Source organism: Pseudophryne corroboree, chromosome 12 (genome assembly GCF_028390025.1).
Source record: "Pseudophryne corroboree isolate aPseCor3 chromosome 12, aPseCor3.hap2, whole genome shotgun sequence".
In the NCBI taxonomy this organism is placed as follows: Eukaryota; Metazoa; Chordata; class Amphibia; order Anura; family Myobatrachidae; genus Pseudophryne; species Pseudophryne corroboree.
In genome coordinates this window covers 156,531,278-156,558,711 of record NC_086455.1, presented here as the reverse complement: position 1 = coordinate 156,558,711, position 27,434 = coordinate 156,531,278, and the positions used below count along the sequence as shown (strand labels likewise).

Below are 27,434 nucleotides of genomic sequence, written 5' to 3'. Positions count from 1 at the left end.
ACCCAGTGTTTGAGATTACAACAGGAAGGCTACAATACAAACAAACAGTCTTCCTTCCTGCATCGGCCATTCAGGGTTCGTATATCAATTAAATCAGGTACATGAAACAAGTTCCAAGCCCATAGACCCAGTGATTAGCATCTCTCTCTAAGGAACTTACACATCAAAAGGTATTGTCCTTCACACCTCTCTGCTAGGACAGGGCCATTAGCATGCCACTTCCTATTTCCAGAGTATAAGAGATGATTATTCAGACATCTATAAGAGTAAGTGCATTTTCCTCTTTAAATATACAGATGACCACATCTTGAATATAAAATAAATACAGTTAAACATGCAATTCTTACAATTGTGCACTGAGCACTACCTATGACATGTTAAAACACATCATTCAACAAACTTTTAAACAGTCCGCACCCAGCGCCGTAAGTACATTTAACATTGACGCCAAGCGCCTATTGTCCGCAACATGGCGTCGGGCACTAGGGGTTAACCCCTTCAGCGCCGCGGCGGCCATTTTCCACGTGGCTGAGGCCTCTCCGGCCACACTTGTTTTAAATAAAAGTGATTTGCACTAAGGCCCTCATTCCGAGTTGATCGCTCGCAAGGCGAATGTAGCAGAGTTACACACGCTAAGCCGCCGCCTACTGGGAGTGAATCTTAGCTTCTTAAATGTGCGACCGATGTATGCGCAATATTGCGATTACAAACGAGTTAGCAGTTTTTGAGTAGCTTCAGACTTACTCTGCCTGTGCGATCAGTTCAGTGCTTTTCGGTCCTGGCTGACGTCATAAACACACCCAGCGTTCGCCCAGGCACACCCACCGTTTCCCCGGCCACTCCTGCGTTTTCTCCGGAAACTGTAGCGTTTCCAGCCACACGCCCCTAAAACGCCGTGCATCCGCCCAGTAACACCCATTTCCTGTCAATCACAATGCGAACGTCGGAGCGATGAAAAAGCCGTGAGTAAACTTACTTTCTTCATAGTAAAGTTACTTGGCGCAGTCGCAGTGCGAACATTGCGCATGCGCACTAAGAGAATTCTCACTGCGATGCGATGAAAATCTCCGAGCGAACAACTCGGAATGAGGGCCTATGTGCGCCCCCTCCTTTTGTTTCTGTATCTAGAGTATCTCACTCCATGAGTCTGGAGTTTCTACAGGAGGGGTGCAGCGGTATTTTGAAAGGCTACAAACCCAGTGCTTTATCCCAGAGTTTTGACGACTCTGAGGATTCTTTATATATATATATATATATATATATATACACTAAAAGGAAAGTCTAGATTTCGCCACTGACCGGGGTGACGTATGTGACCCAGTATATATATATATATATATATATACATATATATATATAGTTCCAATATGACAGGCACTCCAAACAAATTGATTAAATACCTGGGTGCCCTCCCACGGTCCAAGCAGAGCAAATACAGAAAGAGAGAAACGGGCGGCACTCCACTGATTTTCAAAAAGAATTGAGACAGCTACACAAGCTTAATTGTCAATTAAGCTTGTGTAGCTGTCTCAATTCTTTTTGAAAATCCGTGGAGTGCCGCCCGTTTCTCTCTTTCTATATATATATATATATATATATATATAGTTACATACGTTATCCCGGTCAGTGGCGGAACTGGACTTTACTTTTAGGGGAGAGCGGGCAGTTTAACAATCGGACTCCTCCTCTCTACTCATCGCCCCTCCCACTTAGTTATGTCCTTCCCATTTTCAATATTGAAGAAGGGGGAAAAAAACGCAGAATATTAAAATATGTGTATATATACACTGCTCAAAAAAATAAAGGGATCACTAAAATAACACATCCTAGATCTGAATGAATGAACTATTCTTATTAAATACTTTGTTCTTTACATAGTTGAATGTGCTGACAACAAAATCACACAAAAATTATCAATGGAAATCAAATTTATTAACCCATGGAGGTCTGGATTTGGAGTAACCCTCAAAATTAAAGTGGAAAAACACACTACAGGCTGATCCAACTTTGATGTAATGTCCTTATAACAAGTCAAAATGAGGCTCAGTAGTGTGTGTGGCCTCCACGTGCCTGTATGACCTCCCTATAACCCACACAAGTGGCTCAGGTAGTGCAGCTCATCCAGGATGGCACATCAATGCGAGCTGTGGCAAGAAGGTTTGCTGTGTCTGTCAGCGTAGTGTCCAGAGCATGGAGGCGCTACCAGGAGACAGGCCAGTACATCAGGAGACGTGGAGGAGGCCGTAGGAGGGCAACAACCCAGCAGCAGGACCGCTACCTCCGCCTTTTATTTTTTTGGGCAGTATATATATATATATATATATATATATATATATATATATACACTGCTCAAAAAAATAAAGGGAACACTAAAATAACACATCCTAGATCTGAATGAATGAAATATACTTATTAAATACTTTGTTCTTTACATAGTTGAATGTGCTGACAACAAAATCACACAAAAATAATTAATGGAAATCAAATGTATTAACCCATGGAGGTCTGGATTTGGAGTCACCCTCAATATTAAAGTGGTCAAACACACTACAGGCTGATCCAACTTTGATGTAATGTCCTTAAAACAAGTCAAAATGAGGCTCAGTAGTGTGTGTGGCCTCCACGTGCCCGTATGACCTCCCTACAACGCCTGGGCATGCTCCTGATGAGGTGGCGGATGGTCTCCTGAGGGATCTCCTCCCAGACCTGGACTAAAGCATCCACCAACTCCTGGACAGTCTGTGGTGCAACGTGGCTTTGGTGGATGGAGCGAGACATGATGTCCCAGATGTGCTCAATTGGATTCAGGTCTGGGGAACGGGCGGGCCAGTCCATAGCATCAATGCCTTCGTCTTGCAGGAACTGCTGACACACTCCAGCCACATGATGTCTAGCATTGTCTTGCATTAGGAGGAACCCAGGGCCAACTGCACCAGCATATGGTCTCACAAGGGGTCTGAGGATCTCATCTCGGTACCTAATGGCAGTCAGGCTACCTCTGGCGAGCACATGGAGGGCTGTGCGGCCCCCCAAAGAAATGCCACCCCACACCATTACTGACCCACTGCCAAACCGGTCATGCTGGAGGATGTTGCAGGCAGCAGAACATTCTCCTTGGCGTCTCCGGACTCTGTCACGTCTGTCACATGTGCTCAGTGAGAACCTGCTTTCATCTGTGAAGAGCACAGGGCGCCAGTGGCGAATTTGCCAATCTTGGTGCTCTCTGGCAAATGCCAAACGTCCTGCACGGTGTTGGGCTGTAAGCACAACCCCCACCTGTGGACGTCGGGCCCTCATACCACCCTAATGGAGTCTGTTTCTGATCGTTTGAGTAGACACATGCACATTTGTGGCTTGCTGGAGGTCATTTTGCAGGGCTCTGGCAGTGTTCCTCCTGTTCCTCCTTGCACAAAGGCGGAGGTAGCAGTCCTGCTGCTGGGTTGTTGCCCTCCTACGGCCTCCTCCACATCTCCTGATGTACTGGCCTGTCTCCTGGTAGCGCCTCCATGCTCTGGACACTACGCTGACAGACACAGCAAACCTTCTTGCCACAGCTCGCATTGATGTGCCATCCTGGATGAGCTGCACTACCTGAGCCACTTGTGTGGGTTGTAGGGAGGTCATACAGGCACGTGGAGGCCACACACACTACTGAGTCTCATTATGACTTGTTTTAAGGATATTACATCAAAGTTGGATCAGCCTGTAGTGTGTTTTTCCACTTTAATATTGAGGGTGACTCCAAATCCAGACCTCCATGGGTTAATAAATTTGATTTCCATTGATAATTTTTATGTGATTTTGTTGTCAGCACATTCAACTATGTAAAGAACAAAGTATTTAATAAGAATATTTCATTCATTCAGCTCTAGGATGTGTTATTTTAGTGTTCCCTTTATTTTTTTGAGCAGTGTATATATATATATTTACTAAAAAATGTCATTTAGAGCGTTCAAATAATGAAAAGAAGCATTGAAAAATATGCCTTCTGTGCCAGATACACATATGCCCCCAGTGCCAGATACACATATGCCTCCAGTGCCAGATACACATATACTCACAGCGCCAGATACATATATGCCCCCAGTGCCAGATACACATATGCCCCCAGTGCCAGATAGACATATGCCCCCAGTGCCAGATACACATATGCCCCCATTGTCAAATACATATGCCCCCAGTGCCAGGTACACATATACTCCCAGTGCCAGATACACATATACTCCCAGCGCCAGATACACGTATGCCCCCAGTGCCAGATACACATATGCCCCCAGTGCCAGATACACATATGCCCCCAGTGCAAGATACACATATGCCCCCAGTGCCAGATACACATATGCCCCCAGTGCCAGATACACATATGCCCCTAGTGCAAGATACACATATGCCCCCAGTGCCAGATACACATATGCCCCCAGTGCCAGATACACATATGCCCCACAGTGCCAGCAGCGCTGCTTACCGAGGCTCATCGCTGCCGCCGCTGAGAGGATCTGTTATCTGGCGTCAGGGAAGGCGCCAATTCCAATCAGGAGCAGACGCGATGTCTGAGTCCTGCTACCCGGTGCTCTTCTCAGTGTGGCGCCTTACTCAACCGCGTATGCGTGGAGCCGGCTCTGGGTGACAGCTCCAAATCTACTGGAGCCCGAGTAGGAGAACAATGTAATCCTGAGACCTTTCTGCCCCTGTACCCATAACCCTGCAGGCAGCACTAGCTGATCACAATGGATATATGTGTGTGGCAGCGAGACATGAGGAGTGCGGCTGTGTTAAAGTGCAGTGGCGGGCGGTGGATACACTGCGCCTGCAGATACAGTGTGGGGAGGACACTTTGTCCCTCCGGGCTGCCAGCATGTCTCCGATAGTAGCATTTCCCTGTGTGCTGCGGCTCTGCGGGCTGCTGCTGCCGGAGCGTGGCGCCCGTGGCGGAAGTACTGTACGTGAGTGGACCCGGCGTTGGCTTCTCAAATAAATGTGCGGGGCTTGTGTAACAGGGGAGGGGCAAGGCGATCGCCCTCATCGCCCCCCCCCCCCCCCCCCCCCGCTAAATCTGCCACTGTTCCCGGGATGCTAGCTGTCAATATCCCAACAGCAGCATCCCGCCCACCAGAATGCCAGAGGCGGGACTAGCGCTGAGTCCCCTTGCGGGGTCACTGCGCTCGCCATGCGCACAAGTGGCAATAGCCCTGGTGCATCGGGATTCCGGCTGCCGGCATTGTCGGCTGTCGGGATTTCGGCATTGGTATCCTGAACACCAGGATCCTGACAGTCAGCATTTTATATATCTCCTATATATTTGGCTACATCTGTGACTCTGTGCCTGTCCGTAACGCTGGGTGGAGTCACAGCGGTGGGCGTAGTCAGCAAGTCTCTGCTCCTGCTGCCTGTCCATCTCTCTCTCTCCCCTCCCCCCACCCATCAGCAGCTCTGACTCCCCGGCCGCGGCGCCGGGCCAACAACAACGGCTGATGCCGCCCCCGGCATACACATTAGGAAGGACGGGTGGCGCAGGAGAAGGCTTTCATAGCCCTCCCTGCCCCGCGTACACAGAACCGCCGCCTCCTCCGCACACATCCAGCTGTCCGCTCTCCTGCTGTGACAGGAGGCGAGTGCTGCAGTGACGTCATCTCCTGCAGCACTCGCCTCCTGTCACACAGCCGGCACACACACTCCAGTCTCCGGGGGCTGCCAGCATCTACAGGCTAGCTGGAAACACCCACGGAGCGAGAGAAAACATACCCGCGAGGCCACGCCCCTTTCACAGCAGACCACGCCCCTTTTCAGCCGCGGGGTGTGTGTGTGTGTGAGAGATTTGTGTAACAGTAATACTGACCCGGTGACGCCTCTGGACACTATTGTTTACCAGCCTGCAGCAGCCGCCCACAGCCTCAACGGTGAATCCCTCCGGCCATCCTACCCACTGATTCTATGTGTGGTCCCCACTTTACACAAGTCTCCTCTTCTGGTGCCCTTCCCCTCCACTTACAACACAAAAATGGAATAGTTCACAAGCGCTACAACACGGAAGGATCAAGGCCTCTGTAAGACTGTCTTAATGTTCAGGTGACTATCCCCTCGACCAGGCTCGCACCTGTGGACTGACCTCCTCTCATTGGGGGACAATACCAAAAGGTTTCTTTAGCACCACCACGGACTCATTCGATTCCAGGGGTTATTCTCTCCCTCAGTATAGGTGCTCACCTTACTACAGGTCCCTATGTGCCTTGAAAGGTGTCTTTTTCTCTGAACTTCTTATATCGTTCTATGTTCACAGCATTAGGGGTCACCCTTTCCCTCCAATAAGACGCTCACCTTAAATATAGGCCCTGTGTTCCTTGAAAGGTTTCTTTCACTGTATCCTTCCACCGACCTCTTCTATGAGGCCGTATAGACTTTTTCTCAGGATGATTACTTCTCCTCAAGAAATAGTCAGTAAATTAGTGTCTCATCACAGGCCTGCTGACTGTTTCCCCAGGTAGTGAGCTACCCCTCCACTACTTTCCCCCTCTCTTCATCAGCTTCCTCACTGGGGACCCTCCCTGCCGACCCGCGTCTCTATATCCCCTCCCTACCGCCCCGCGTCTCTCTATCCCCTCCCTACCGCCCCGCGTCTCTCTATCCCCTCCCTACCGCCCCACGTCTCTCTATCCCCTCCCAGCCGCCCCGCCTCTCTGTATCCCCTCCCTACCGCCCCGCGTCTCTCTATCCCCTCCCAGCCGCCCCGCCTCTCTGTATCTACCTGCTGCCCCGCGTCCCTGTATCCCCTCCCTAACACCCTGCATCTCTGTATCCCCTCCCTACCGCCCCACGTCTCTCTATCCCCTCCCTACCACCCCGCGTCTCTGTATCTCCTCCCTACCGCCCGCGTCTGTCTATCCCCTCCCTACCGCCCACGTCTCTCTATCCCCTCCCTGCCACCCTGCGTCTCTCTATCCCCTCCCTACTGCCCTGTGTCTCTCTATCCCCTCCCTACCGCCCTGCGTCTCTCTATCCCCTCCCAGCCGCCCCGCCTCTCTGTATCCTCTACCTGCTGCCCTGCGTCTCTGTATCCCCTCCCCAACACCCTGCATCTCTGTATCCCCTCCCTACCGCCCTGCGTCTCTCTATCCCCTTCCTACCGCCCTGCGTCTCTCTATCCCCTCCCTGCCGCCCTGCGTCTCTCTATCCCCTCCCTACCGCCCCCCTTCTCTCTATCCCCTCCCTACCGGCCCGCGTCTCTCTATCCCCTCTCTACCACCCTGCGTTTCTGTATCCCCTCCCTACCGCCCTGCGTCTCTCTATCCCCTCCCTACCGCCCTGCGTCTCTGTGTGCCCTCCCTACCGCCCTGTGTCTCTGTATCCCCTCCCTACCGCTCTGCGTCTCTGTATCCCCTCCCTACCGCTCTGCGTCTCTGTATCCCCTCCCTACCGCCCTGTGTCTCTGTATCCCCTCCCTACCACCCTGCGTCTCTGTATCCCCTCCCTACCGCTCTGCGTCTCTGTATCCCTCCCTACCGCTCTGCGTCTCTGTATCCCCTCCCTACCGCTCTGCGTCTCTGTATCCCCTCCCTACCGCCCTCCGTCTCTCTATCCCCTCCCTACCGCCCTGCGTCTGTGTGCCCTCCCTACCGCCCTGCGTCTCTGTATCCCCTCCCTACCGCCCTGCGTCTGTGTGCCCTCCCTACCGCCCACGTCTCTGTATCCCCTCCCTACCGCCCTGCGTCTCTGTATCCCCTCCCTACCGCTCTGTGTCTCTGTATCCCCTCCCTACTGCTCTGCGTCTCTGTATCCCCTCCCTACCGCCGTGCATCTCTGTATCCCCTCCCTACCGCCCTGTGTCTCTGTATCCCCTCCCTAACGCTCTGCGTCTCTGTATCCCCTCCCTACCGCTCTGCGTCTCTGTATCCCCTCCCTACCGCCCTGCGTCTCTCTATCCCCTCCCTGCCGCCATGCGTCTCTATATCCCCTCCCTACCGCCCTGCGTCTCTCTATCCCCTCCCTACCGCCCTGCGTCTCTCTATCCCCTCCCTGCCGCCCTGCGTCTCTCTATCCCCTCCCTACCGCCCCCCTTCTATCTATCCCCTCCCTACCGGCCCGCGTCTCTCTATCCCCTCCCTACCGCTCTGCGTCTCTGTATCCCCTCCCTACCGCCCTGCATCTCTGTATCCCCTCCCTACCGCCCTGTGTCTCTGTATCCCCTCCCTAACACTCTGCGTCTCTGTATCCCCTCCCTACCGCTCTGCGTCTCTGTATCCCCTCCCTACCGCCCTGCGTCTCTCTATCCCCTCCCTGCCGCCATGCGTCTCTCTATCCCCTCCCTACCGCCCTGCGTCTCTCTATCTCCTCCCTACCGCCCTGCGTCTCTCTATCCCCTCCCTGCCGCCCTGCTTCTCTCTATCCCCTCCCTACCGCCCCCCTTCTCTCGATCCCCTCCCTACCGCCCCACGTCTCTCTATCCCCTCCCTACCGCCCCGCGTCTCTGTATCTCCTCCCTACCGCCCGCGTCTGTCTATCCCCTCCCTACCGCCCACGTCTCTCTATCCCCTCCCTGCCACCCTGCGTCTCTCTATCCCCTCCCTACCGCCCCGCGTCTCTCTATCCCCTCCCTACCGCCCTGTGTCTCTCTATCCCCTCCCTACCGCCCTGCGTCTCTCTATCCCCTCCCAGCCGCCCCGCCTCTCTGTATCCTCTACCTGCTGCCCTGCGTCTCTGTATCCCCTCCCCAACACCCTGCATCTCTGTATCCCCTCCCTACCGCCCTGCGTCTCTCTATCCCCTCCCTACCGCCCTGCGTCTCTCTATCCCCTCCCTGCCGCCCTGCGTCTCTCTATCCCCTCCCTACCGCCCCCCTTCTATCTATCCCCTCCCTACCGGCCCGCGTCTCTCTATCCCCTCCCTACCGCTCTGCGTCTCTGTATCCCCTCCCTACCGCCCTGCATCTCTGTATCCCCTCCCTACCGCCCTGTGTCTCTGTATCCCCTCCCTAACGCTCTGCGTCTCTGCATCCCCTCCCTACCGCTCTGCGTCTCTGTATCCCCTCCCTACCGCCCTGCGTCTCTCTATCCCCTCCCTGCCGCCCTGCGTCTCTCTATCCCCTCCCTACCGCCCTGCGTCTCTCTATCTCCTCCCTACCGCCCTGCGTCTCTCTATCCCCTCCCTGCCGCCCTGCGTCTCTCTATCCCCTCCCTACCGCCCCCCTTCTCTCTATCCCCTCCCTACCGGCCCGCGTCTCTCTATCCCCTCCCTACCGCCCTGCGTTTCTGTATCCCCTCCCTACCGCCCTGCGTCTCTCTATCCCCTCCCTACCGCCCTGAGTCTCTGTGTGCCCTCCCTACCGCCCTGTGTCTCTGTATCCCCTCCCTACCGCTCTGCGTCTCTGTATCCCCTCCCTACCGCTCTGCGTCTCTGTATCCCCTCCCTACCGCCCTGTGTCTCTGTATCCCCTCCCTACCGCCCTGCGTCTCTGTATCCCCTCCCTACCGTTCTGTGTCTCTGTATCCCCTCCCTACCGCTCTGCGTCTCTGTATCCCCTCCCTACCGCTCTGCGTCTCTGTATCCCCTCCCTACCGCTCTGCGTCTCTGTATCCCCTCCCTACCGCTCTGCGTCTCTGTATCCCCTCCCTACCGCCCTGCGTCTCTGTATCCCCTCCCTACCGCCCTGCGTCTCTGTATCCCCTCCCTACCGCCCTACGTCTCTCTATCCCCTCCCTACCGCCCTGTGTCTCTGTATCCCCTCCCTACCGCTCTGCGTCTATATCCCCTCCCTACCGCTCTGCATCTCTGTATCCTCTCCCTACCGCCCTGCGTCTCTGTATCCCCTCCCTACCGCCCTGTGTCTCTGTATCCCCTCCCTACCGCTCTGCGTCTCTGTATCCCCTCCCTACCGCTCTGCGTCTCTGTTTCCCCTCCCTACCGCTCTACGTTTCTGTATCCCCTCCCTACCGCCCCGCGTCTCTGTATCCCCTCCCTACCGCCCTGTATCCCATACACGGTCCATACTACTGGCTCATTGATACCTCCCTGACAAACCCTCACCAGGAGGACAGGAGCCATAACCCCCTGCGGTGCCCCCCATAGTTACCGGTATATCGGTGATGCTCCGCTCTGCCGCCTCCTCCCTATCCCTCACACAGCAAGCGCAGGGCGCAAGCCCAGCACCGAGCACATGACCGCGCTGTCCATGCCCATTGGCCCTGGTACCAGCTCCAGCCATCGCCCCCTCCTCCTACTGCACCTGAGGGGGGCGCGCACATAGCGCATGCAGAGGGGACTGGTGCACCTGCGGCCGCGTGGAGACCTTGCGTGCGCAACATGTCCGTGTTGCTACACCTGAAGGATGGTACGGTGTAGAGAGAGGACACAGCTGCCCCTGCTCCGCATTGTACCAGCACTCCCCTCTGTGTCTAATGACACCATATACCTCTTCATGCGGGTATGTCTATATCACATACATCCTTATCCGTGTCCTATATATTGTTACAAATAAAATGACATAGGTATAGGTCCCGCACCCCCTCCCCCCACACCTGCATCCACCTCCCCCTCCACTCGCAGCATCTACATACTCCCTGCCTCATCCGCGGTCCCCCCCGCACCCGCTACATTCTGTACATCGTGCTCTGCAGGCACTGTTCACGCCGTCGCAAGGGGCTACGCCCCCTTCACCATTGGAAGCACTTTCGTCGTGCAATATTTAACCACTAACAAACCTAGGAATGCAGGTAATACTCATACAAATATTGAACCGCAGCAAGGCGTGCAGGGGTTAAGGGGGCGTAGCCCATTTCGACGGTGTGAAGAGCGCCCGTAGGGCGCGATGAAGCACCTAGTATATATATATATATATAGATAGATAGATAGATAGATAGATAGATAGATATATATATATATATTGTGTTGCTATAGCATCACAGCAGTATATTTCCTCCTCGCTGCCTTGCTGTACCACACTGACTGGACTATGGAGCCGGACTGTATATGTAGTGAACCCTCAGTCCACTCCATTCTCTCTGTGTGTGTTGCTTCTATCATACACAACAGTATGTGTCACAGAGGGGGAGTCCCGCCTATTACTCATAGCCCCGCCTATTGTCTATAGCCCCGCCCACAAAGGTTACTATGGTTCAGACACGTGCAGTTTCTGTAGGGTTTTACGATATGTGACGTCATTGCTGTCGCTCCCTGCTACGCTCCGCCTTCTCGCCCCTCTGATTGGCTGCAGGTAGATGTTTGATCCCAGCTCCGCCCATGATGTAAGAGCCTGTGATTGGCGGAGCGGGCGGCGCTGAGTTCCGGTATCGGGCTGCTGGGCGTGGCGGCAGTGACAGGAGAGACAGGCCGGAGATGCCGCGCTACAGCACCGGAGGGGCCCCCGGGGGCCACAGTTACAGCCAGAAGCCCACCATGAACGGGGACTGTAAGACGGAGAATGGGGTGCTGAAGAACGGATGTGTGAGGAACGGAGTATGCCCGGAGGACAGGGTGAGACTGGGCGGGTGTCATCCAGCCGGGTGATGTTGTTGTGAGGCTATACATACGTGGGAGAGGGTGCTATAGATGGGTGAGAGGGTGAGGCTATACATAGATGGGAGAGGGTGATATAGATGGGTGAGGCTATACATAGATGGGAGAGGGTGATATAGATGGGTGAGAGGGTGAGGCTATACATAGATGGGAGAGGGTGATGATATTACAGGTGGGTGGGAGAGGATGATTATATAGGTGGGTGAGAGAGGGTGAGGTTATACATAGGTGGGAGAGGGTGAGGTTATACATAAATAATTATATAGGTGGGTGAGAGAGGGTGATGTTATACATTGGTGGGAGAGGGCGATGATTTTATAGGTGGGTGAGAGAGGGTGACGATTTTATAGGTGGGTGAGAGAGGGTGATGATATAGGTGGGTGAGAGAGGGTGATGATATAGGTGGGTGAGAGAGGGTGATGATATAGGTGGGTGAGAGAGGGTGAGGTTATACATTGGTGGGAGAGTGTGATGATATAGGTGGGTGATGATATAGGTGGGTGAGAGAGGGTGATGATATAGGTGGGTGAGAGAGGGTGAGGTTATACATTGGTGGGAGAGTGTGATGATATAGGTGGGTGAGAGAGGGTGATGATATAGGTGGGTGAGAGGGTGATGATATAGGTGGGTGAGAGAGGGTGATGATATATAGGTGGGTGAGAGAGGGTGATGATATAGGTGGGTGAGAGAGGGTGAGGTTATACATTGGTGGGAGAGTGTGATGATATAGGTGGGTGAGAGAGGGTGATGATATAGGTGGGTGAGGTTGTTATACGGTGGGCATTATTTTATAGCTGATAACAATGGGCCGTGAGCTGTATTATGGGTGATGACATTATGCGGCAGGCGTATAGTGGGTGACAGAGGGTGATAATGTTTCTATGTGGGGTATTTGTACACCGGATGACAGAGTGATCATACCCCCTATGTCCAGTGTGACTTGTAGCATAAGGGCCAGGTATGAATAAGCCCCTCCTGCTATCTGCAGTTCCGCTCCTTTTCATGCTGATGCTGGGGCACAGGGAAGTAATATGTAATGTGACTATTTGGTATGGTGCTCTCCTGAATGCGGTTACTGCCAGGGTGTGATTACATGCTGACTATACCTGGTAGGTGAGAGAGTGTTATAAAGGTTCATTCTGGGCACCCATCAGATTACTACAGGTATATTGTGCAATTTGGTTTGTTAATGCAGCATGTGTTGTCCTAAGATTACTCCTGCGCCCAGTTAATAATATGGATCATCATGGGACACGTGGTAACTGCAAGTGGTGTAAGATCCACTGTACTGTGGCCCTTATTCAGAGTTAATCACTCGCTAGCTATTTTTTGCAGAGCAGCGATCAGATAGTCGCCGCCCATGGGGGAGTGTATTTTCGCTTTGCAAGTGTGCGAACGCTTGTGCAGCCCAGCGGGACGAAAACGTTTTTTGCTGTTTCTTAGTAGGTCTGAACTTACTCAGCCCTTGCGATCACTTCAGCCTGTCCGGTCCTGGAATTGACGTCAGAAACCCACCCTGCAAACGCTTGGGCACGCCTGCGTTTTTCCAACCACTCCCTGAAAACGGTCAATTGACACCCATAAACGCCCTCTTCCTGTCAATCTCCTTGCGATCGGCTGTGCGTATAGATTCTTCGCTAGAAGTATTGCACAGCAACGATGCTGTTTGTACCCGTACGACGTGCGTACGCATTGCGGTGCTTGCGCACTTTTTCCATTTTTTTTAACTGATCGCTGCGCTGCGAAAATAGTGAGCGATCAACTCTGAATGACCCCCAGTGTGCAGTCATCTTCCATCTGCACTAGATCTGAGTGCTGGGGCTATCCCTACCATCAAATGACATGCTGCAGTGTGTAATCCTGTGAAGTGCATCCGCTGACTGTCTATCTCCGCATAGTAGCATCTTGTCTCCGCTCAGGGATGCTCTCTGTGGTCAGGGATTTGTTGGGGGGGTCTCTGAATGTGGGAACTGCAGTAATAATAGAGGGGTTTAGGGGCAGGACACGTGGGGTCCGGGTGTGTGTGTGAGGGGCTGATCTCCAGTCTCGGTGGTAGTGTGTCAGTAATGGAAGTCACCAGAGAGTGTGTAAATGGGATATACATGTTTGTTTGTGTAGGAGGGAATGTTTTGCACAGTGCACTATTGTTCCTGCAAATCCCACTTCCTGTAAGATATCTTATTACTTGTTATCTAGGAACAGCTAGGCCCATGTTCCTGGTATCCCTCCCTTGTTCCCTGTTTACAGCCTGTGACCCATGCATGGAAAGAGAAGGTTATGTCATGGTTTCCAGGTACACAGGGCCGGATTAAGGCCATCTAATGCCCTGTGCGCAGCCCAATAATCTTGTCCCCAACACAGCCCCTCCATTGTTTAACCTCCAAGAGTTTAGGGTGCGATTCAAATGTCTTTTTGCACCCGATTGGCCATTTAAAGTGATGGGAGATCGGGGGTGGGATGGGGAAGGGGGTGGGATGGGGAAGGGGGTGGGGGTGGGGTGGGAGGCGATATTCAGATGCATTTTTTTTGTTGTTGCGCACTTTGCACCCAAACAGACCTGGTTTTGCTGCGTAAAGTGGCTAAACCTGACTAAACTAATGGGTGCGATGTGAAAAGTGCAGTTTGGGCGCCCAAAGGGCTGACTCTTCACACATTTCACCTCACCACCTCTGGCGTATTTTGTGAACAATCTTAAGCAAATGATTTACTGATCGCTTTGTGTGCCTTTTGTGCACTAAGCAATTTGCCTACTTTGCTTCATGGTTAATCCAGGGCTGGTTAATTGCTATAATGGTGACGTTGGGTAACTTTGAGGAGGAAAAAAGCTCTACACCTCTGATGGACGAGACACTTTAACCCCTCTGCTCCCACATGACTGGAACAGTGGTCACATGACTTACCGAAAGTGGGCACCCTGCCTTAAGAATTATTATTTATTATCATTTATGTGTGTGGTGCCACAAGGGGTCCACAGCGCCTTACTGAGTACAGAAGAAATTCACCTGTTTCCTTCAAAAATTCCCGCGCACTGCCAATCGCCACTGGAGAAACGCACACTCTTTGGCAGATTTCGTCCCCTTCAAGTTCATCCTCTTTCTCCCGCTCTACCCTCTTCCTTGCTGTGCAATCTTTCTTCAAGTCTCTCATCTCGTCTCAGTCCTCAAATCCCCGCCGCCTCTTTGCTCCATTCAACACGCTCCTTCACCTCCACCTCCTCCCTTCCCACCCTAGCTGGCTTTGTCTCCTTTTTGACTTCCAAAACCTTGGCCTTATGTCACAAAATCTCCACCCATAGCTAAATCCTGACCCTGCACCCCTAAACACTTAGCCCAAACCTTTCCCTAACCCTAGTACCCAACCCCTAAAACCTTAACCATAATGGACAACTCTTAACCGTAATGGACAGAGTGGTTTGGCCATGTGGTGCTTATCTGCCATCAAATTCTATGTTTTGATGTAAGAAAAAAGTGACTTACAGTGTAGAACACTGCAGGACGTAGGGGGGGTCATTCCGAGTTGATCGCTCGCTGCCGATTTTCACAGCGCAGGTGAAAAAATGGCATTTCTGCGCATGTGTATGCCCCGCAATGCGCACGCGCAACGTACGGGTACAAAGCCCTTTGTGGTTGTGCTCAGGTTCTAGCAAAGGTTTTCTTCACACTGGTGGCCACTGGAAGATTGACAGGAAGGGGGCGTTACTGGGTGTTAACTGACTGTTTTCAGGGAGTATTTGCAAAAAACGCAGGCGTGCTCGAAAAAACGCAGGCGTGGCTGGGCGGGTGTATGACGTCAAATCCGGACACGAATAGGCTGAAGTGATCTCAAGCGCTGAGTAGGTTCAGAGCTACTCTGAAACTGCACAAACTGTTTTTGCAGAGCTCGGCTGCACATGCGTTCGCACTTCTGCTAAGCTAAAATACACTCCCCAGTGGGCGGCGGCATAGCGTTTGTACGGCTGCTAAAAACTGCTAACGAGCGATCAACTCGGAATGACCCCCATTGGTGTATAATCATTGCTGCATCAGCGGTCATAATACCCAAATAAGCTTGTAGGCAGTGGAAAGGAAATAATGGTATAAGTGAGGGAAGAAAAAGCACATGAGGGGAAAGGGTCCTGCTCGTGAGATTTTACATTCTATAGAGGAGGAGCAGCCAGACAGGTGTGGGGCAGTACAGACGGTGTAGTGGCTAGCATTACTGCCTCACATCACTGAGGTCATGGGTTTGATTCCCACCATGGCCCTATCTGTGTGGAGTTTGTATATTCTCCCCGTACTTACGTGGGTTTCCTCCAGGTACTCCGGTTTCCTCCTATAGTCCAAAAATATACTGGTAGGTTACTTGGCTCCCTTAGAGTGTAAGTGTGTGTGTACGTGGGCAGACAAGATGGGGCAAAGTGATTCTTGTCTGCCGTCAAATGATATGACGCAGAAGGGAGAGACGGTAAGCAAGGAGGAGTGGGGTAAGAGGAAAGCTGGAAGGCTTTGATAAAAAAGTGGGTCTTGAGAACCTGTTTTCAATTTTGTAGATCGGTGGATCATCTGATAAGGGAGAGAGTTCCAGAGGTAGGGAGCAGCACGGGTCAAAACTTTGCGTCAGGAGTGGGAGGAAGTAGTAAGCTGGGTGGAGAGATGGCATATCTATTGCTCATTATTTTCATATAACTTTTTGGTTAAAATAAGTATACCTTATACTTTTGAAACCAACATTACATGGGTCACTAGACGTATTAACAGATACATGTGATAATTGACAGTCTATAGCAAGTCACATGATCATCCTACAGTCATGGGGGTAATTCTGAGTTGATCGCAGCAGGAATATTGTTAGCAATTGGGCAAAACCATGTGCACTGCAGGGGAGGCAGATATAACATTTGCAGAGAGAGTTAGATTTGGGTGGGTTATTTTGTTTCTGTGCAGGGTCAATACTGACTGCTTTATTTTTACACTGCAATTTAGATTGCAGATTGAATACACCCCACCCAAATCTAACTCTCTCTGCACATGTTACATCTGCCCCACCTGCAGTGCACATGCCCAATTGCTAACAAAATTCCTGCTGCGATCAACTCAGAATTACCCCCATAGTGGAGCTGGGCTGCAACTTTAACTGCACAGGAATTGGTTTTAAAGACGAAGCACAATAGAATTTGGCGTGAGAAACAGCCGCAGCTGCTGCATCGTAGCGCCTCGTATCTGTCTCATATCAATCTGTAGAGAGGGTGGCTCTGCACAGTTGTCCCATGCGTGCGCCAGCCTCTAGTGACGGGGAACGCCCCGTAGCCACACACTTTGTACTGGCTGCTATTCGGTACAATATAACTGACCACGTTCTCCCTCTAGATACAGTCGCTCCTAGGGGACGTAACAAACCTCTTGGCTATAAATCGTATTTATAGTGCTCACTTTGACTCTGTGCCTCTCTGCACATCTTATGGGATTCCAGCTTTACATATACTAGTAGGAGATGATGCTGTATAAGGTTATAATAGGCTCATTATGATTTCAGGTTTTATACATTTATCTGTATTTTGTATAAGTGAGTTTTAAATATTGTTGATATACAGTTGTAAAAGTGACATTTGCTTATTGATGTTTGTTATGAGGCGTCTGCGTTGCGTTATTCTGTACGCCAGAAATATAGAAACAGAATGTGGCGTGAGATACGATGTGATGTCACCTTTTCAGCATACGGAGTGGCAAAAATCACAGCGTGAGATATCTGGCGCATCTTACACAACACAATGCGGCTAGGATGCACCGGGAGACTGCGCCGATTCATTTGATATATAACACTTGCATATTGTGTGTGACTGAGGGGTAGCTGCATTCCCAGGGGTTATGGTGGGGATTAGAATCATGCAGTGTGTGCTGATGGCGCTTCTCTCCCATGTAAGAAAGTAGTGATTACTGGCAAATGGCGGTTTTTGCTACGTACAGGATAGTGCGCCAAAGTGTCAGGCAGGTTTGAACAGTTAGTGGCAATGACCGATTACCGATTCTGACAGCATTAGGTGTCGTTGCCCCATTCACAGCCACTGTATTGCGGCTGCCGGGCTCTGGGCAGCATGGGAGATCTTGCGGAAATCTAGGCTGATGCGCTATGAAACTCTTGACGGGTATCACCAGAGGTGGGAGTCTTCACTACCCCACTCCAGCAGATGAGACGATAATACTGTACATCTCATCAGTCCTGCTTCGCCTAGGTAAAAGGAATCGTTTTCTGCACAAAGACGCCTGGCGCTGGCAGAATCCCACAGGACCCGGCGCTCCGAGAGGCGCTGTTTGGTGCGGCTGCAGCAGTGACGTATGAGGACACATCTGCATATAATCTTTGTATTCTATGGACTGTCTACAACCTTCACCCTAAGGGGATAATACACTATTCCTGTGATGAGAGGAATTGCTAGGCGCCGTACTGACTGCATGTGACTGTATTATGTACAGCAATCTCATTCATGAATACTGCCCGGCCGAGCATTGATCTGCTCTGTGATTGTGCCATCAGAAATCATGGGGGCCCAGTACAAACAAAACAGGCAGGACACCCCTACATCCTCAACAGGGGTGCGGCATGGAGCCCTGGTGCCCAGAACAAGCTCATGCTATGATGCCAAACCCCCCCCTTCCCCTTAACCATCCCAAGCAATAGTACTGACATTCTTGTGTATCGATGCCTATTTCCCTATAGAGTGTAAGCTTGTGAGCAGGGCCTTCCTACCTCTGTCTGTCTGTTTTTGCCCACTTTTGTTCTATTACTGTTGCTCTAATTGTAAAGCGCAATGGAATATGCTGCGCTATATAAGAAACTTAATAAATAAATAAATAAGGATTAGGATATCGATAGAACGTCCCTGGTGGTCTAGTGGTGACTTACTTTTCCAGGTTCCCTGGTGAATATGTCTAACTTCTAACCCTCCTCCTAGTGCCTATAGTACACACCAGAGCTCTACAAATCCCAGGAGCCAGCTCGCCGTGGCCCCTAGATTTTGCTGCCTGGCTAACAGATTATGCAGGGAGGGAAGCAGATTCTCCTCGGCCCCAGTGAAGATTTGTGGGTGTGCCTGTATTGCCGTGGCCATTTCATGGACATGAGTGCATGTGCTGAGTGTCCGTCCCGGCCTGTGCTGACTGGTGTCTCCAAACTCCGGCTGCATAGAGCTCCCCGGCAAGAGGGTCAATGCGTGGCCAGGCATTGTGACTTCGGGAGTGTTTATAGGAATGTCATTGAGATCCATTCGCTTGATACTCCGTGAAAAGCTTGCCCTGAGCAAGGTCTCTGTATGCTGGGTGCCCCATATCAGCTGACTTGAGAGCAGAAGGAAGCTTGGGTGACTTGGTGCCACAACATGTTGGCCAGATTGGATGGCGGCTGCTCAGACTGTCCGTGAAATCAGTGGTGCTGAATCCTGGATCTACAGTTTCGCCACCCCCCAAGACCGAACAACAGTCAGCCCAATGGACCCCAGTTGGAGGTACGCTGCAACGGAAGTTCTGATATGAGCGCAGCGTGGCCAAGACTGGTCATGTAGCTACCATACCACTCGTGCAGTGCACCATCCTTGGGAACTGGTACACCAACCAGTGCCTGCTGGAAGCTATTTCTAGGTGATCTCCAAAAACGTACTCATGGTACCCTTCTCTATCATGACCGAGCACCTGCCTGCAAGTCCAGGAAAGTGGTGGATATTCTGGCTCATGAAAGAATCCACGAGCTTTGTCATTCGCCGTACAGTCCAGACCTGGCCCCCTGTGACTTCTTTTTGTTCCTGCAGATTACGCACAAGATGCATGGGATCATTTTGAGTCACCAAAAGCTGCAGTGGAGACCTTCATTCATTGTGTAGAAGACATACCTGCTTCGGACTGGTCCAGCTGCTTCACCAAGTGTTTTGAGTGCATGCAACTTTACCTAGACTCCTCTGGTGAATACTTATGTTCACTTTGTTTGTAAATATAATACTTTTTGTGCATGTGGAAACTTATTGCACACCCCTCATATGTAGGTGTATCTTTATAATAACTGTGGCGGACAGTTGTCCCCAATATGTGCAGTGGGATATGCCCCTTCCCCCCCCCCCCCCCCCCCCTCCAACGCCTTTCACTGCTGGGAAGGAACAGGATCGCCATCCTGCAGGAGAGAAGTACTGTGCTGTAATTATAGTGGGGATGGACTGAAGACACTATGGGGTCTATTCAATTGTAGTCTGAACTGCCATCTAGTCGGAAAGACAGAAGCTTCCAACTTTTTTTTTTTTTTTTAAGGTCGATTCATGATTCGACCTATTCAATGGGGCTGCCGGAATTTTGACGTCAGCAATTTTGACTTGTCGGAAAACACATAGATTGGCGGATTAGCCGGGATCCACGTGTTTTGTCGGCTTTGCGGCCAAATCCGACAGGTTTTAGTCCCGTTTTCGACAATGTCAATCCGACTTTAAAAAAAAAAAAAAGTCAGATTGATATTGTTGGAAACGGCCTCAAATTAAATACTGAACTGGCAGATTCTTTCCGTCGTAAAGGATCCGACATCAATTGAATAGACCCCTATGTGAGTGAGTGAGTGTGTAAATATGTGTATATATTCTATATATAAAGCTGTGATAATTATCAGGTGTCCTATGCCGTATATTTGTATCTGTGCCATAAATGTAGCTTTCTCCAGGGCTACCATAACGATTATGAGAACAGAACATGCTTGAAATGCATATACAGGTTGAGTATCCTATATCCAAATATTCCAAAATACGGAATATTCCGAAATACGGACTTTTTTGAGTGAGAATGAGATAGTGAAACCTTTGTTTTTTGATGACTTAATGTACACAAACTTTGTTTAATACACAAAGTTATTAAAAATATTGTATTAAATGACCTTCAGGCTGTGTGTATAAGGTGTATGTGAAACATAAATGAATTGTGTGAATGTAGACTCACTTTGTTTAATGCACAAAATTATAAAAAATATTGGCTAAAATGACCTTCAGGCTGTGTGTATAAGGTGTATATGAAACATAAATATATTCTGTGCTTAGATTTAGGTCCCATCACCATGATATCTCATTATGGTATGCAATTATTCCAAAATACGGAAAAATCCCATATCCAAAATACCTCTGGTCCCAAGCATTTTGGATAAGGGAGACTCAACCTGTAATGGCGCCATAACATATATTCCATCCCCCTCAATTTCAGTGAAAACTGTCAGCGATCGAAAGATAAAAAATAAATTAACCTGTCACTATGCCAAATAAGGCAGACACACCTGATCCAAAACTCCTGACATACCTGTAAGCCAGAGGTTCCCAAATGTTCTCGAATCACTGCGCCATAGAGTATCAGCGTTTTTTTCACTGCACCCCTGGGCCAAAAGTTTATTAAGAAATTCAGATTTTTTTTTTTTTAATTAGTCCCTGGACCTCCAAATTGTAGCATCCCTGCGGCACATGATCACATTAATGAAATATGCTTTTTAAACCATTTTTTAAAGAATATTATTTTATTTTTTTTAAGATGTGAAAATGAACCTTGTAATATCTGTATGGTTAGCACATATCCAGCTGTACACACCACTCCATCCAGCCCAGCTCCTTTACATGCTGAGAACACTGCGGGTCTGGTGACCACTGGAATTGGTAATTAGTGGGTGGGGGGCACCGTTAACTCTCTCTCTCCTGCCTCAAGTCTAAACTGGGCTCCGCTGGTCAGACCTCACAAGCCAGCCTCGGGAAGCTGATATATTCATACACTGCTATAGTCACTGTGGGTATTCCATGCTTTCCTGTAAGCCGGAGGTCTTGTGAGTTATGTGGAGCTGGCTGGGACTAATTGTGTAACCAGGGAGGTGTAAGCACACCCGTTCCTCCATTGACACGTCCGTGTTACTGCTGCCGCAGTTGTGTTTGTGTTTCCAGGCCTTGTTGCTGGGAGTGTCTGGAGATAATGTCATAATTCATCTATTTTGTATATACAGTTACCTGTACGCCTTTATTCTCGCAGGTAGGAAAATACAGATCAGATTGCAGTATGTGTGAGAGGTCTGTAATACTCTGCAGTAGGCATTCCTAACATAACATTGGCTAATGCTGACTCTCTGCGGCTTATATCTGTGACCGGAGCAGCTTACTAGGCTTCCCTTTTGGAGGGTTGACATATTTTTGGGGCGCTCTGCGATCCGTCCGTTTCTACCTAGAATTTTTTTATTTTTTTTACCCCTTTAAAAAAAACTCTGCAATATCTTCACACTTGCAGGTGGTTACGTCTGTGTGTTACTTCTGCAACAGCTCTGAACTCCCCTTTTGTAAGAGTGGTTCGCTGACGCCACAAGTCACCTCCAAGGCAGCTGGATCCACTTATTTCTGGGTGTTGTGCGCTGCCGCTGCAGCACCCTTTCTGTCTACGCCAGGGGTTACAGGGAACCTATGGGTTTGGTCACGTGCGGGATATATAGAGCCGACTTAACAGATGTATTAATATGTGCTTGTATACAAACATTGGCTAGTCATGTCAGCGGGATCTGCAGCACATTGAAAAGAGCATTGATTAGGTCTGGTGAAGTAACGATGATTAAAACTGCATTAATGAGCATTTGGCTGACACTGGCTGCAAATGATACATGTAACAGATGATGAATATTCTTATTAGTACTAACTATTTAGCTTCTGGATGTAGCAATATATTTTGGTATTTTAAAAATGTGTGATGCTTTTGAAACATAATGGTTGTACTATTTAGATCACTAATGGATATGTTACTTGTGAATTGCTGATGGAATGTATGCACTCGCATCAAATCATATCCCGACATTCATCCCGTTAAAACCATTTTTGTAGTAGTAAAATAGATAACCAGCCAAAGCAATTCAATACATGGTGTAACCAGGATGCTGAGCGGCAGAAGTTATTTTGTGATACTAATTCCAGGGTCTATTGCGCTGGCGGGTGGGGGGCCTGTGGATTGCGCAGGCGGGTGGGGGCCTGTGGATTGCGCTGGTGGGTGGGGGCCTGTGTATTGCTCAGGCGGGTGGGGTACCTGTTTATTCCGTTGGTGGGCCTGTGGATTGCACTAGCGGGTGGGGGGCTGTGGATTGTGCTGGCGACTGGGGGGGCCTAGTTATTCCGCTGGTGGGCCTGTGTATTGCGCAGGCGGGTGGGGGCCTGTATATTGCGCAGGCGGGTGGGGGCTTGTGTATTGCGCAGGCGGGTGGGGGCCTGTGTATTGCGCTGGCGATTGAGGTACCTGTTTATTCCGCTGGTGGGCCTGTGGATTGCACTAGCGGGTGGGGGCTGTGGATTGCGCTGGCAACTGGTGGGCCTGTGTATTGCGTGGGGGGCTGTGTATTGTGCTGGTGGGTGAGGGGCTGTGTATTGTGCTGGTGGATGGGGGCCTGTGTATTGTGCTGGGGGCTGTGTATTGCGCTGACTGGTGGAGGCCTGTGTTTTGTGCGGGAAGCTATGTATTGCACTGGTGGGTGGGCGCCTGTGTATTGTGCAGGGAGCTGTGTATTGTGCTGATGGATGGAGGCCTGTGTATTGTGCGGGGATCTGTGTATTGCACTGGCGGTTGGGGGCCTGTGTATTGTGCGAGGAGCTGTGTATTGTGCCGACGGGTGGAGGCCTGTGTATTGCACTGGCAGGTGGGGGCTTGTGTATTGGGCTGGTGGGTGCGGGGTTGTGTATTGCACTGGCGGTTGGGGGCCTGTGTATTGGGCTGGTGGGTGCAGGGTTGTGTATTGCACTGGCAGGTGGGGGCCTGTGTATTGTGCGGGGAGCTGTGTATTGCACTGGCGGTTGGGGGCCTGTATTGTGCGGGGAGCTGTGTATTGCACTGGCGGTTGAGGGGCCTGTGTATTGTACGGGGAGCTGTGTATTGCAAAGGCTGTTGGGTGCCTGTGTATTGCACTGGCGGTTGGGGGCCTGTGTATTGTGCGGGGAGCTGTGTATTGCACTGGCAGTTGGGGGCCTCTGTATTGTGCAGGGAGCTGTGTACTGCACTGGCGGGTGGGGGCCTGTGTATTGGGTTTGCACGTCGGTTGGGGGCCTCTGTATTGTGCAGGGAGCTGTGTACTGCACTGGCGGGTGGGGGCCTGTGTATTGGGTTTGCACGTCGGTTGGGGGCCTGTGTATTGTGCAGGGAGCTGTGTATTGCACTGGCGGTTGGGGGCCTGTGTATTGGGCTGGTGGGTGCGGGGTTGTGTATTGCACTGGCGGGTGGGGGCCCGTGTATTGCGTTTGCACATGCAGGGAGAAATGTCTGTGGGCGTGTTATGTGTACGTAGAAATATTTACCAGACTAGGTTTGTTCTTTCTCTATCGTCCTAGTTGATGCTGGGGTTCCTGAAAGGACCATGGGGAATAGCGGCTCCGCAGGAGACAGGGCACAAAAAGTAAAGCTTTAGGATCAGGTGGTGTGCACTGGCTCCTCCCCCTATGACCCTCCTCCAAGCCTCAGTTAGATTTTTGTGCCCGGCCGAGAAGGGTGCAATCTAGGTGGCTCTCCTAAAGAGCTGCTTAGAAAAGTTTAGCTTAGGTTTTTTATTTTACAGTGAGTCCTGCTGGCAACAGGATCACTGCAACGAGGGACTTAGGGGAGAAGAAGTGAACTCACCTGCGTGCAGGATGGATTGGCTTCTTTGGCTACTGGACATTAGCTCCAGAGGGACGATCACAGGTACAGCCTGGATGGTCACCGGAGCCTCGCCGCCGGCCCCCTTGCAGATGCTGAAACAAGAAGAAGGTCCAGAATCGGCGGCATGAAGACTCCTCAGTCTTCTTAAGGTAGCGCACAGCACTGCAGCTGTGCGCCATTTCCTCTCAGCACACTTCACACGGCAGTCACTGAGGGTGCAGGGCGCTGGGAGGGGGGCGCCCTGGGAGGCAATGAAAACCTATTTTTGGCTAAAAATACCTCACATATAGCCTCCGGGGGCTATATGGAGATATTTAACCCCTGCCAGAATCCGTTAAGAGCGGGAGACGAGGCCGCCGAAAAAGGGGCGGGGCCTATCTCCTCAGCACACAGCGCCATTTTCCCTCACAGAAAGGCTGGAGGGAAGGCTCCCAGGCTCTCTGCACTGCACTACAGAAACAGGGTTAAAACAGAGAGGGGGGGGCACTAATTTGGCGTTAGAAATATATAAAAAAGATGCTATAAGGGAAAACACTTATATAAGGTTGTCCCTATATAATTATAGCGTTTTTGGTGTGTGCTGGCAAACTCTCCCTCTGTCTCTCCAAAGGGCTAGTGGGTCCTGTCCTCTATCAGAGCATTCCCTGTGTGTGTGCTGTGTGTCGGTACGTGTGTGTCGACATGTATGAGGACGATGTTGGTGAGGAGGCGGAGAAATTGCCTGTAATGGTGATGTCACTCTCTAGGGAGTCGACACCGGAATGGATGGCTTATTTAGGGAATTACGTGATAATGTCAACACGCGGCAAGGTCGGTTGACGACATGAGACGGCCGACAAACAATTAGTACCGGTCCAGACGTCTCAAAAACACCGTCAGGGGTTTTAAAACGCCCGTTTACTTTAGTCGGTCGACACAGACAGGGACACTGAATCCAGTGTCGACGGTGAATAAACAAACGTATTCCTTATTAGGGCCACACGTTAAGGGCAATGAAGGAGGTGTTACATATTTCTGATACTACAAGTACCACAAAAGAGGGTATTATGTGGGATGTGAAAAAACTACCGTAGTTTTTCCTGAATCAGATAAATTAAATGAAGTGTGTGATGATGCGTGGGTTCCCCCCGATAGAAAATATGGGCGGTATACCCTTTCCCGCCAGAAGTTAGGGCGCGTTGGGAAACACCCCTTAGGGTGGATAAGGCGCTCACACGCTTATCAGAACAAGTGGCGGTACCGTCTATAGATAGGGCCGTCCTCAAGGAGCCAGCTGACAGGAGGCTGGAAAATATCATAAAAAGTATATACACACATACTGGTGTTATACTGCGACCAGCGATCGCCTCAGCCTGGATGTGCAGAGCTGGGGTGGCTTGGTCGGATTCCCTGACTAAAAATATTGATACCCTTGACAGGGACAGTATTTTATTGACTATAAAGCATTTAAAGGATGCATTTCTATATATGCGAGATGCACAGAGGGATATTTGCACTCTGGCATCAAGAGTAAGTGCGATGTCCATATCTGCCAGAAGATGTTTATGGACACGACAGTGGTCAGGTGATGCAGATTCCAAACGGCACAAAGGTGTATTGCCGTATAAAGGAAGAGGAGTTATTTGGGGTCGGTCCATCGGACCTGGTGGCCACGGCAACTGCTGGAAAATCCACCGTTTTTTACCCTAAGTCACATCTCTGCAGAAAAAGACACCGTCTTTTCAGCTTCAGTCCTTTCGTCCCTATAAGAGTCATATCTGCCCAGGGATAGAGGAAAGGGAAGAAGACTGCAGCAGGCAGCCCATTCCCAGGAACAGAAGCGTTCCACCGCTTCTGACAAGCTCTCAGCAGGACGCTGAGACCGTACAGGACCCCTGGATCCTACAAGTAGTATCCCAGGGGTACAGATTGGAATGTCGAGACGTTTCCCCTGCGCAGGCTCCTGAAGTCTGCTTTACCAAGGTCTCCCTCCGACAAGGAGGCAGTATGGGAAACAATTCACGAGCTGTATTCCCAGCAGGTGATAATTAAATTACCCCTCCTACAACAAGAAAAGGGGTATTATTCCACACTATATTGTGGTACTGAAGCCAGAAGGCTAGGTGAGACCTATTCTAAATCTAAAAAAATTTGAACACTTACAAAGGTTCAAATCAAGATGGAGTCACTCAGAGCAGTGATAACGAACCGGGAAGAAGGGGACTATATGGTGTCCCGAGACATCAGGGATGCTTACCTCCATGTCCCAAATTTGCCCTTATCACTAAGGGTACCTCAGGTTCGTGGTACAGAACTGTCACTATCAGTTTCAGACGCTGCCGTTTGGATTGTCCACGGCACCCCGGGTCTTTACCAAGGTAATGGCCGAAATGATGGTTCTTCTTCGAAGAAAAGGCGTCTTAATTATCCCTTACTTGGACGATCTCCTGATAAGGGCAAAGTCCAGGGAACAGTTGGAGGTCGGAGTAGCACTATCTCGGATACTGTTACAACAGCAGGGGTGGATTCTAAATATTCCAAATTCGCAGCTGATCCCGACAACAAGTCTCCTGTGCTTAGGGATGATTCTGGACACAGTCCAGAAAAAGGTGTTTCTCCCGGAAGAGAAAGCCAGGGAGTTATCCGAGCTAGTCAGGAACCTCCTAAAATCAGTGCATCATTGCACAAGGGCCATGGTAAAAAAATGGTGACTTCCTTCGAAGCAATTCCAGTCGGCAGATTTCATGCAAGAACTTTTCAGTGGGATCTGCTGGACAAATGGTCCGGATCGCATCTTCAGATGCATCAGCGGATAACCCTATATCCAAGGACAAGGGTGTCTCTCCTGTGGTGGTTACAGAGTGCTCATCTTCTAGAGGGCCGCAGATTCGGCATTCAGTTTTGGATGTTGGTGACCACGGAGGCCAGCCCGAGAGGCTGGGGAGCAGTCACACAAGGAAAAAATTTCCAGGGAGTGTGATCAAGTCTGGAGACTTTTCTCCACATAAATATAGCTAAGGGTAAATTTATAATGCTCTACGCTTAGCAAGACCTCTGCTTCAAGGTCAGCCGGTATTGATCCAGTGGGATAAAACATCACGGCAGTCGCCCACGTAAATAGACAGGGCGGCACAAGAAGCAGGAGGGCAGTGGCAAAAACTGCAAGGACTTTTCGCTGGGCGGAAAATCATGTGATAGCACTGTCAGCAGTGTTTCATTCCGGGAATGGAAACTGGGAAGCAGACTTCCTCAGTAGGCACGACCTCCACCCGGCAGAGTGGGAACTTCATGGGGAAGTTTTCCACATGATTGTAAACCGTT

General features: G+C 50.6%; 1 protein-coding gene across 1 annotated transcript in view; it reads left to right on the top strand.

Moving 5' to 3' along the window:
* The first annotated feature begins 11,238 nt into the window (after nucleotides 1-11,238).
* Nucleotides 11,239-27,434, top strand: part of SPTLC2 (serine palmitoyltransferase long chain base subunit 2) — a 60,773-nt gene continuing 44,577 nt past the window's right edge. The window contains exon 1 of the mRNA XM_063948208.1: nucleotides 11,239-11,463. Coding sequence (XP_063804278.1) covers nucleotides 11,326-11,463 — 138 coding nt within the window. The 5' untranslated portion in view covers nucleotides 11,239-11,325. The remainder of the gene's footprint in view (nucleotides 11,464-27,434) is intronic.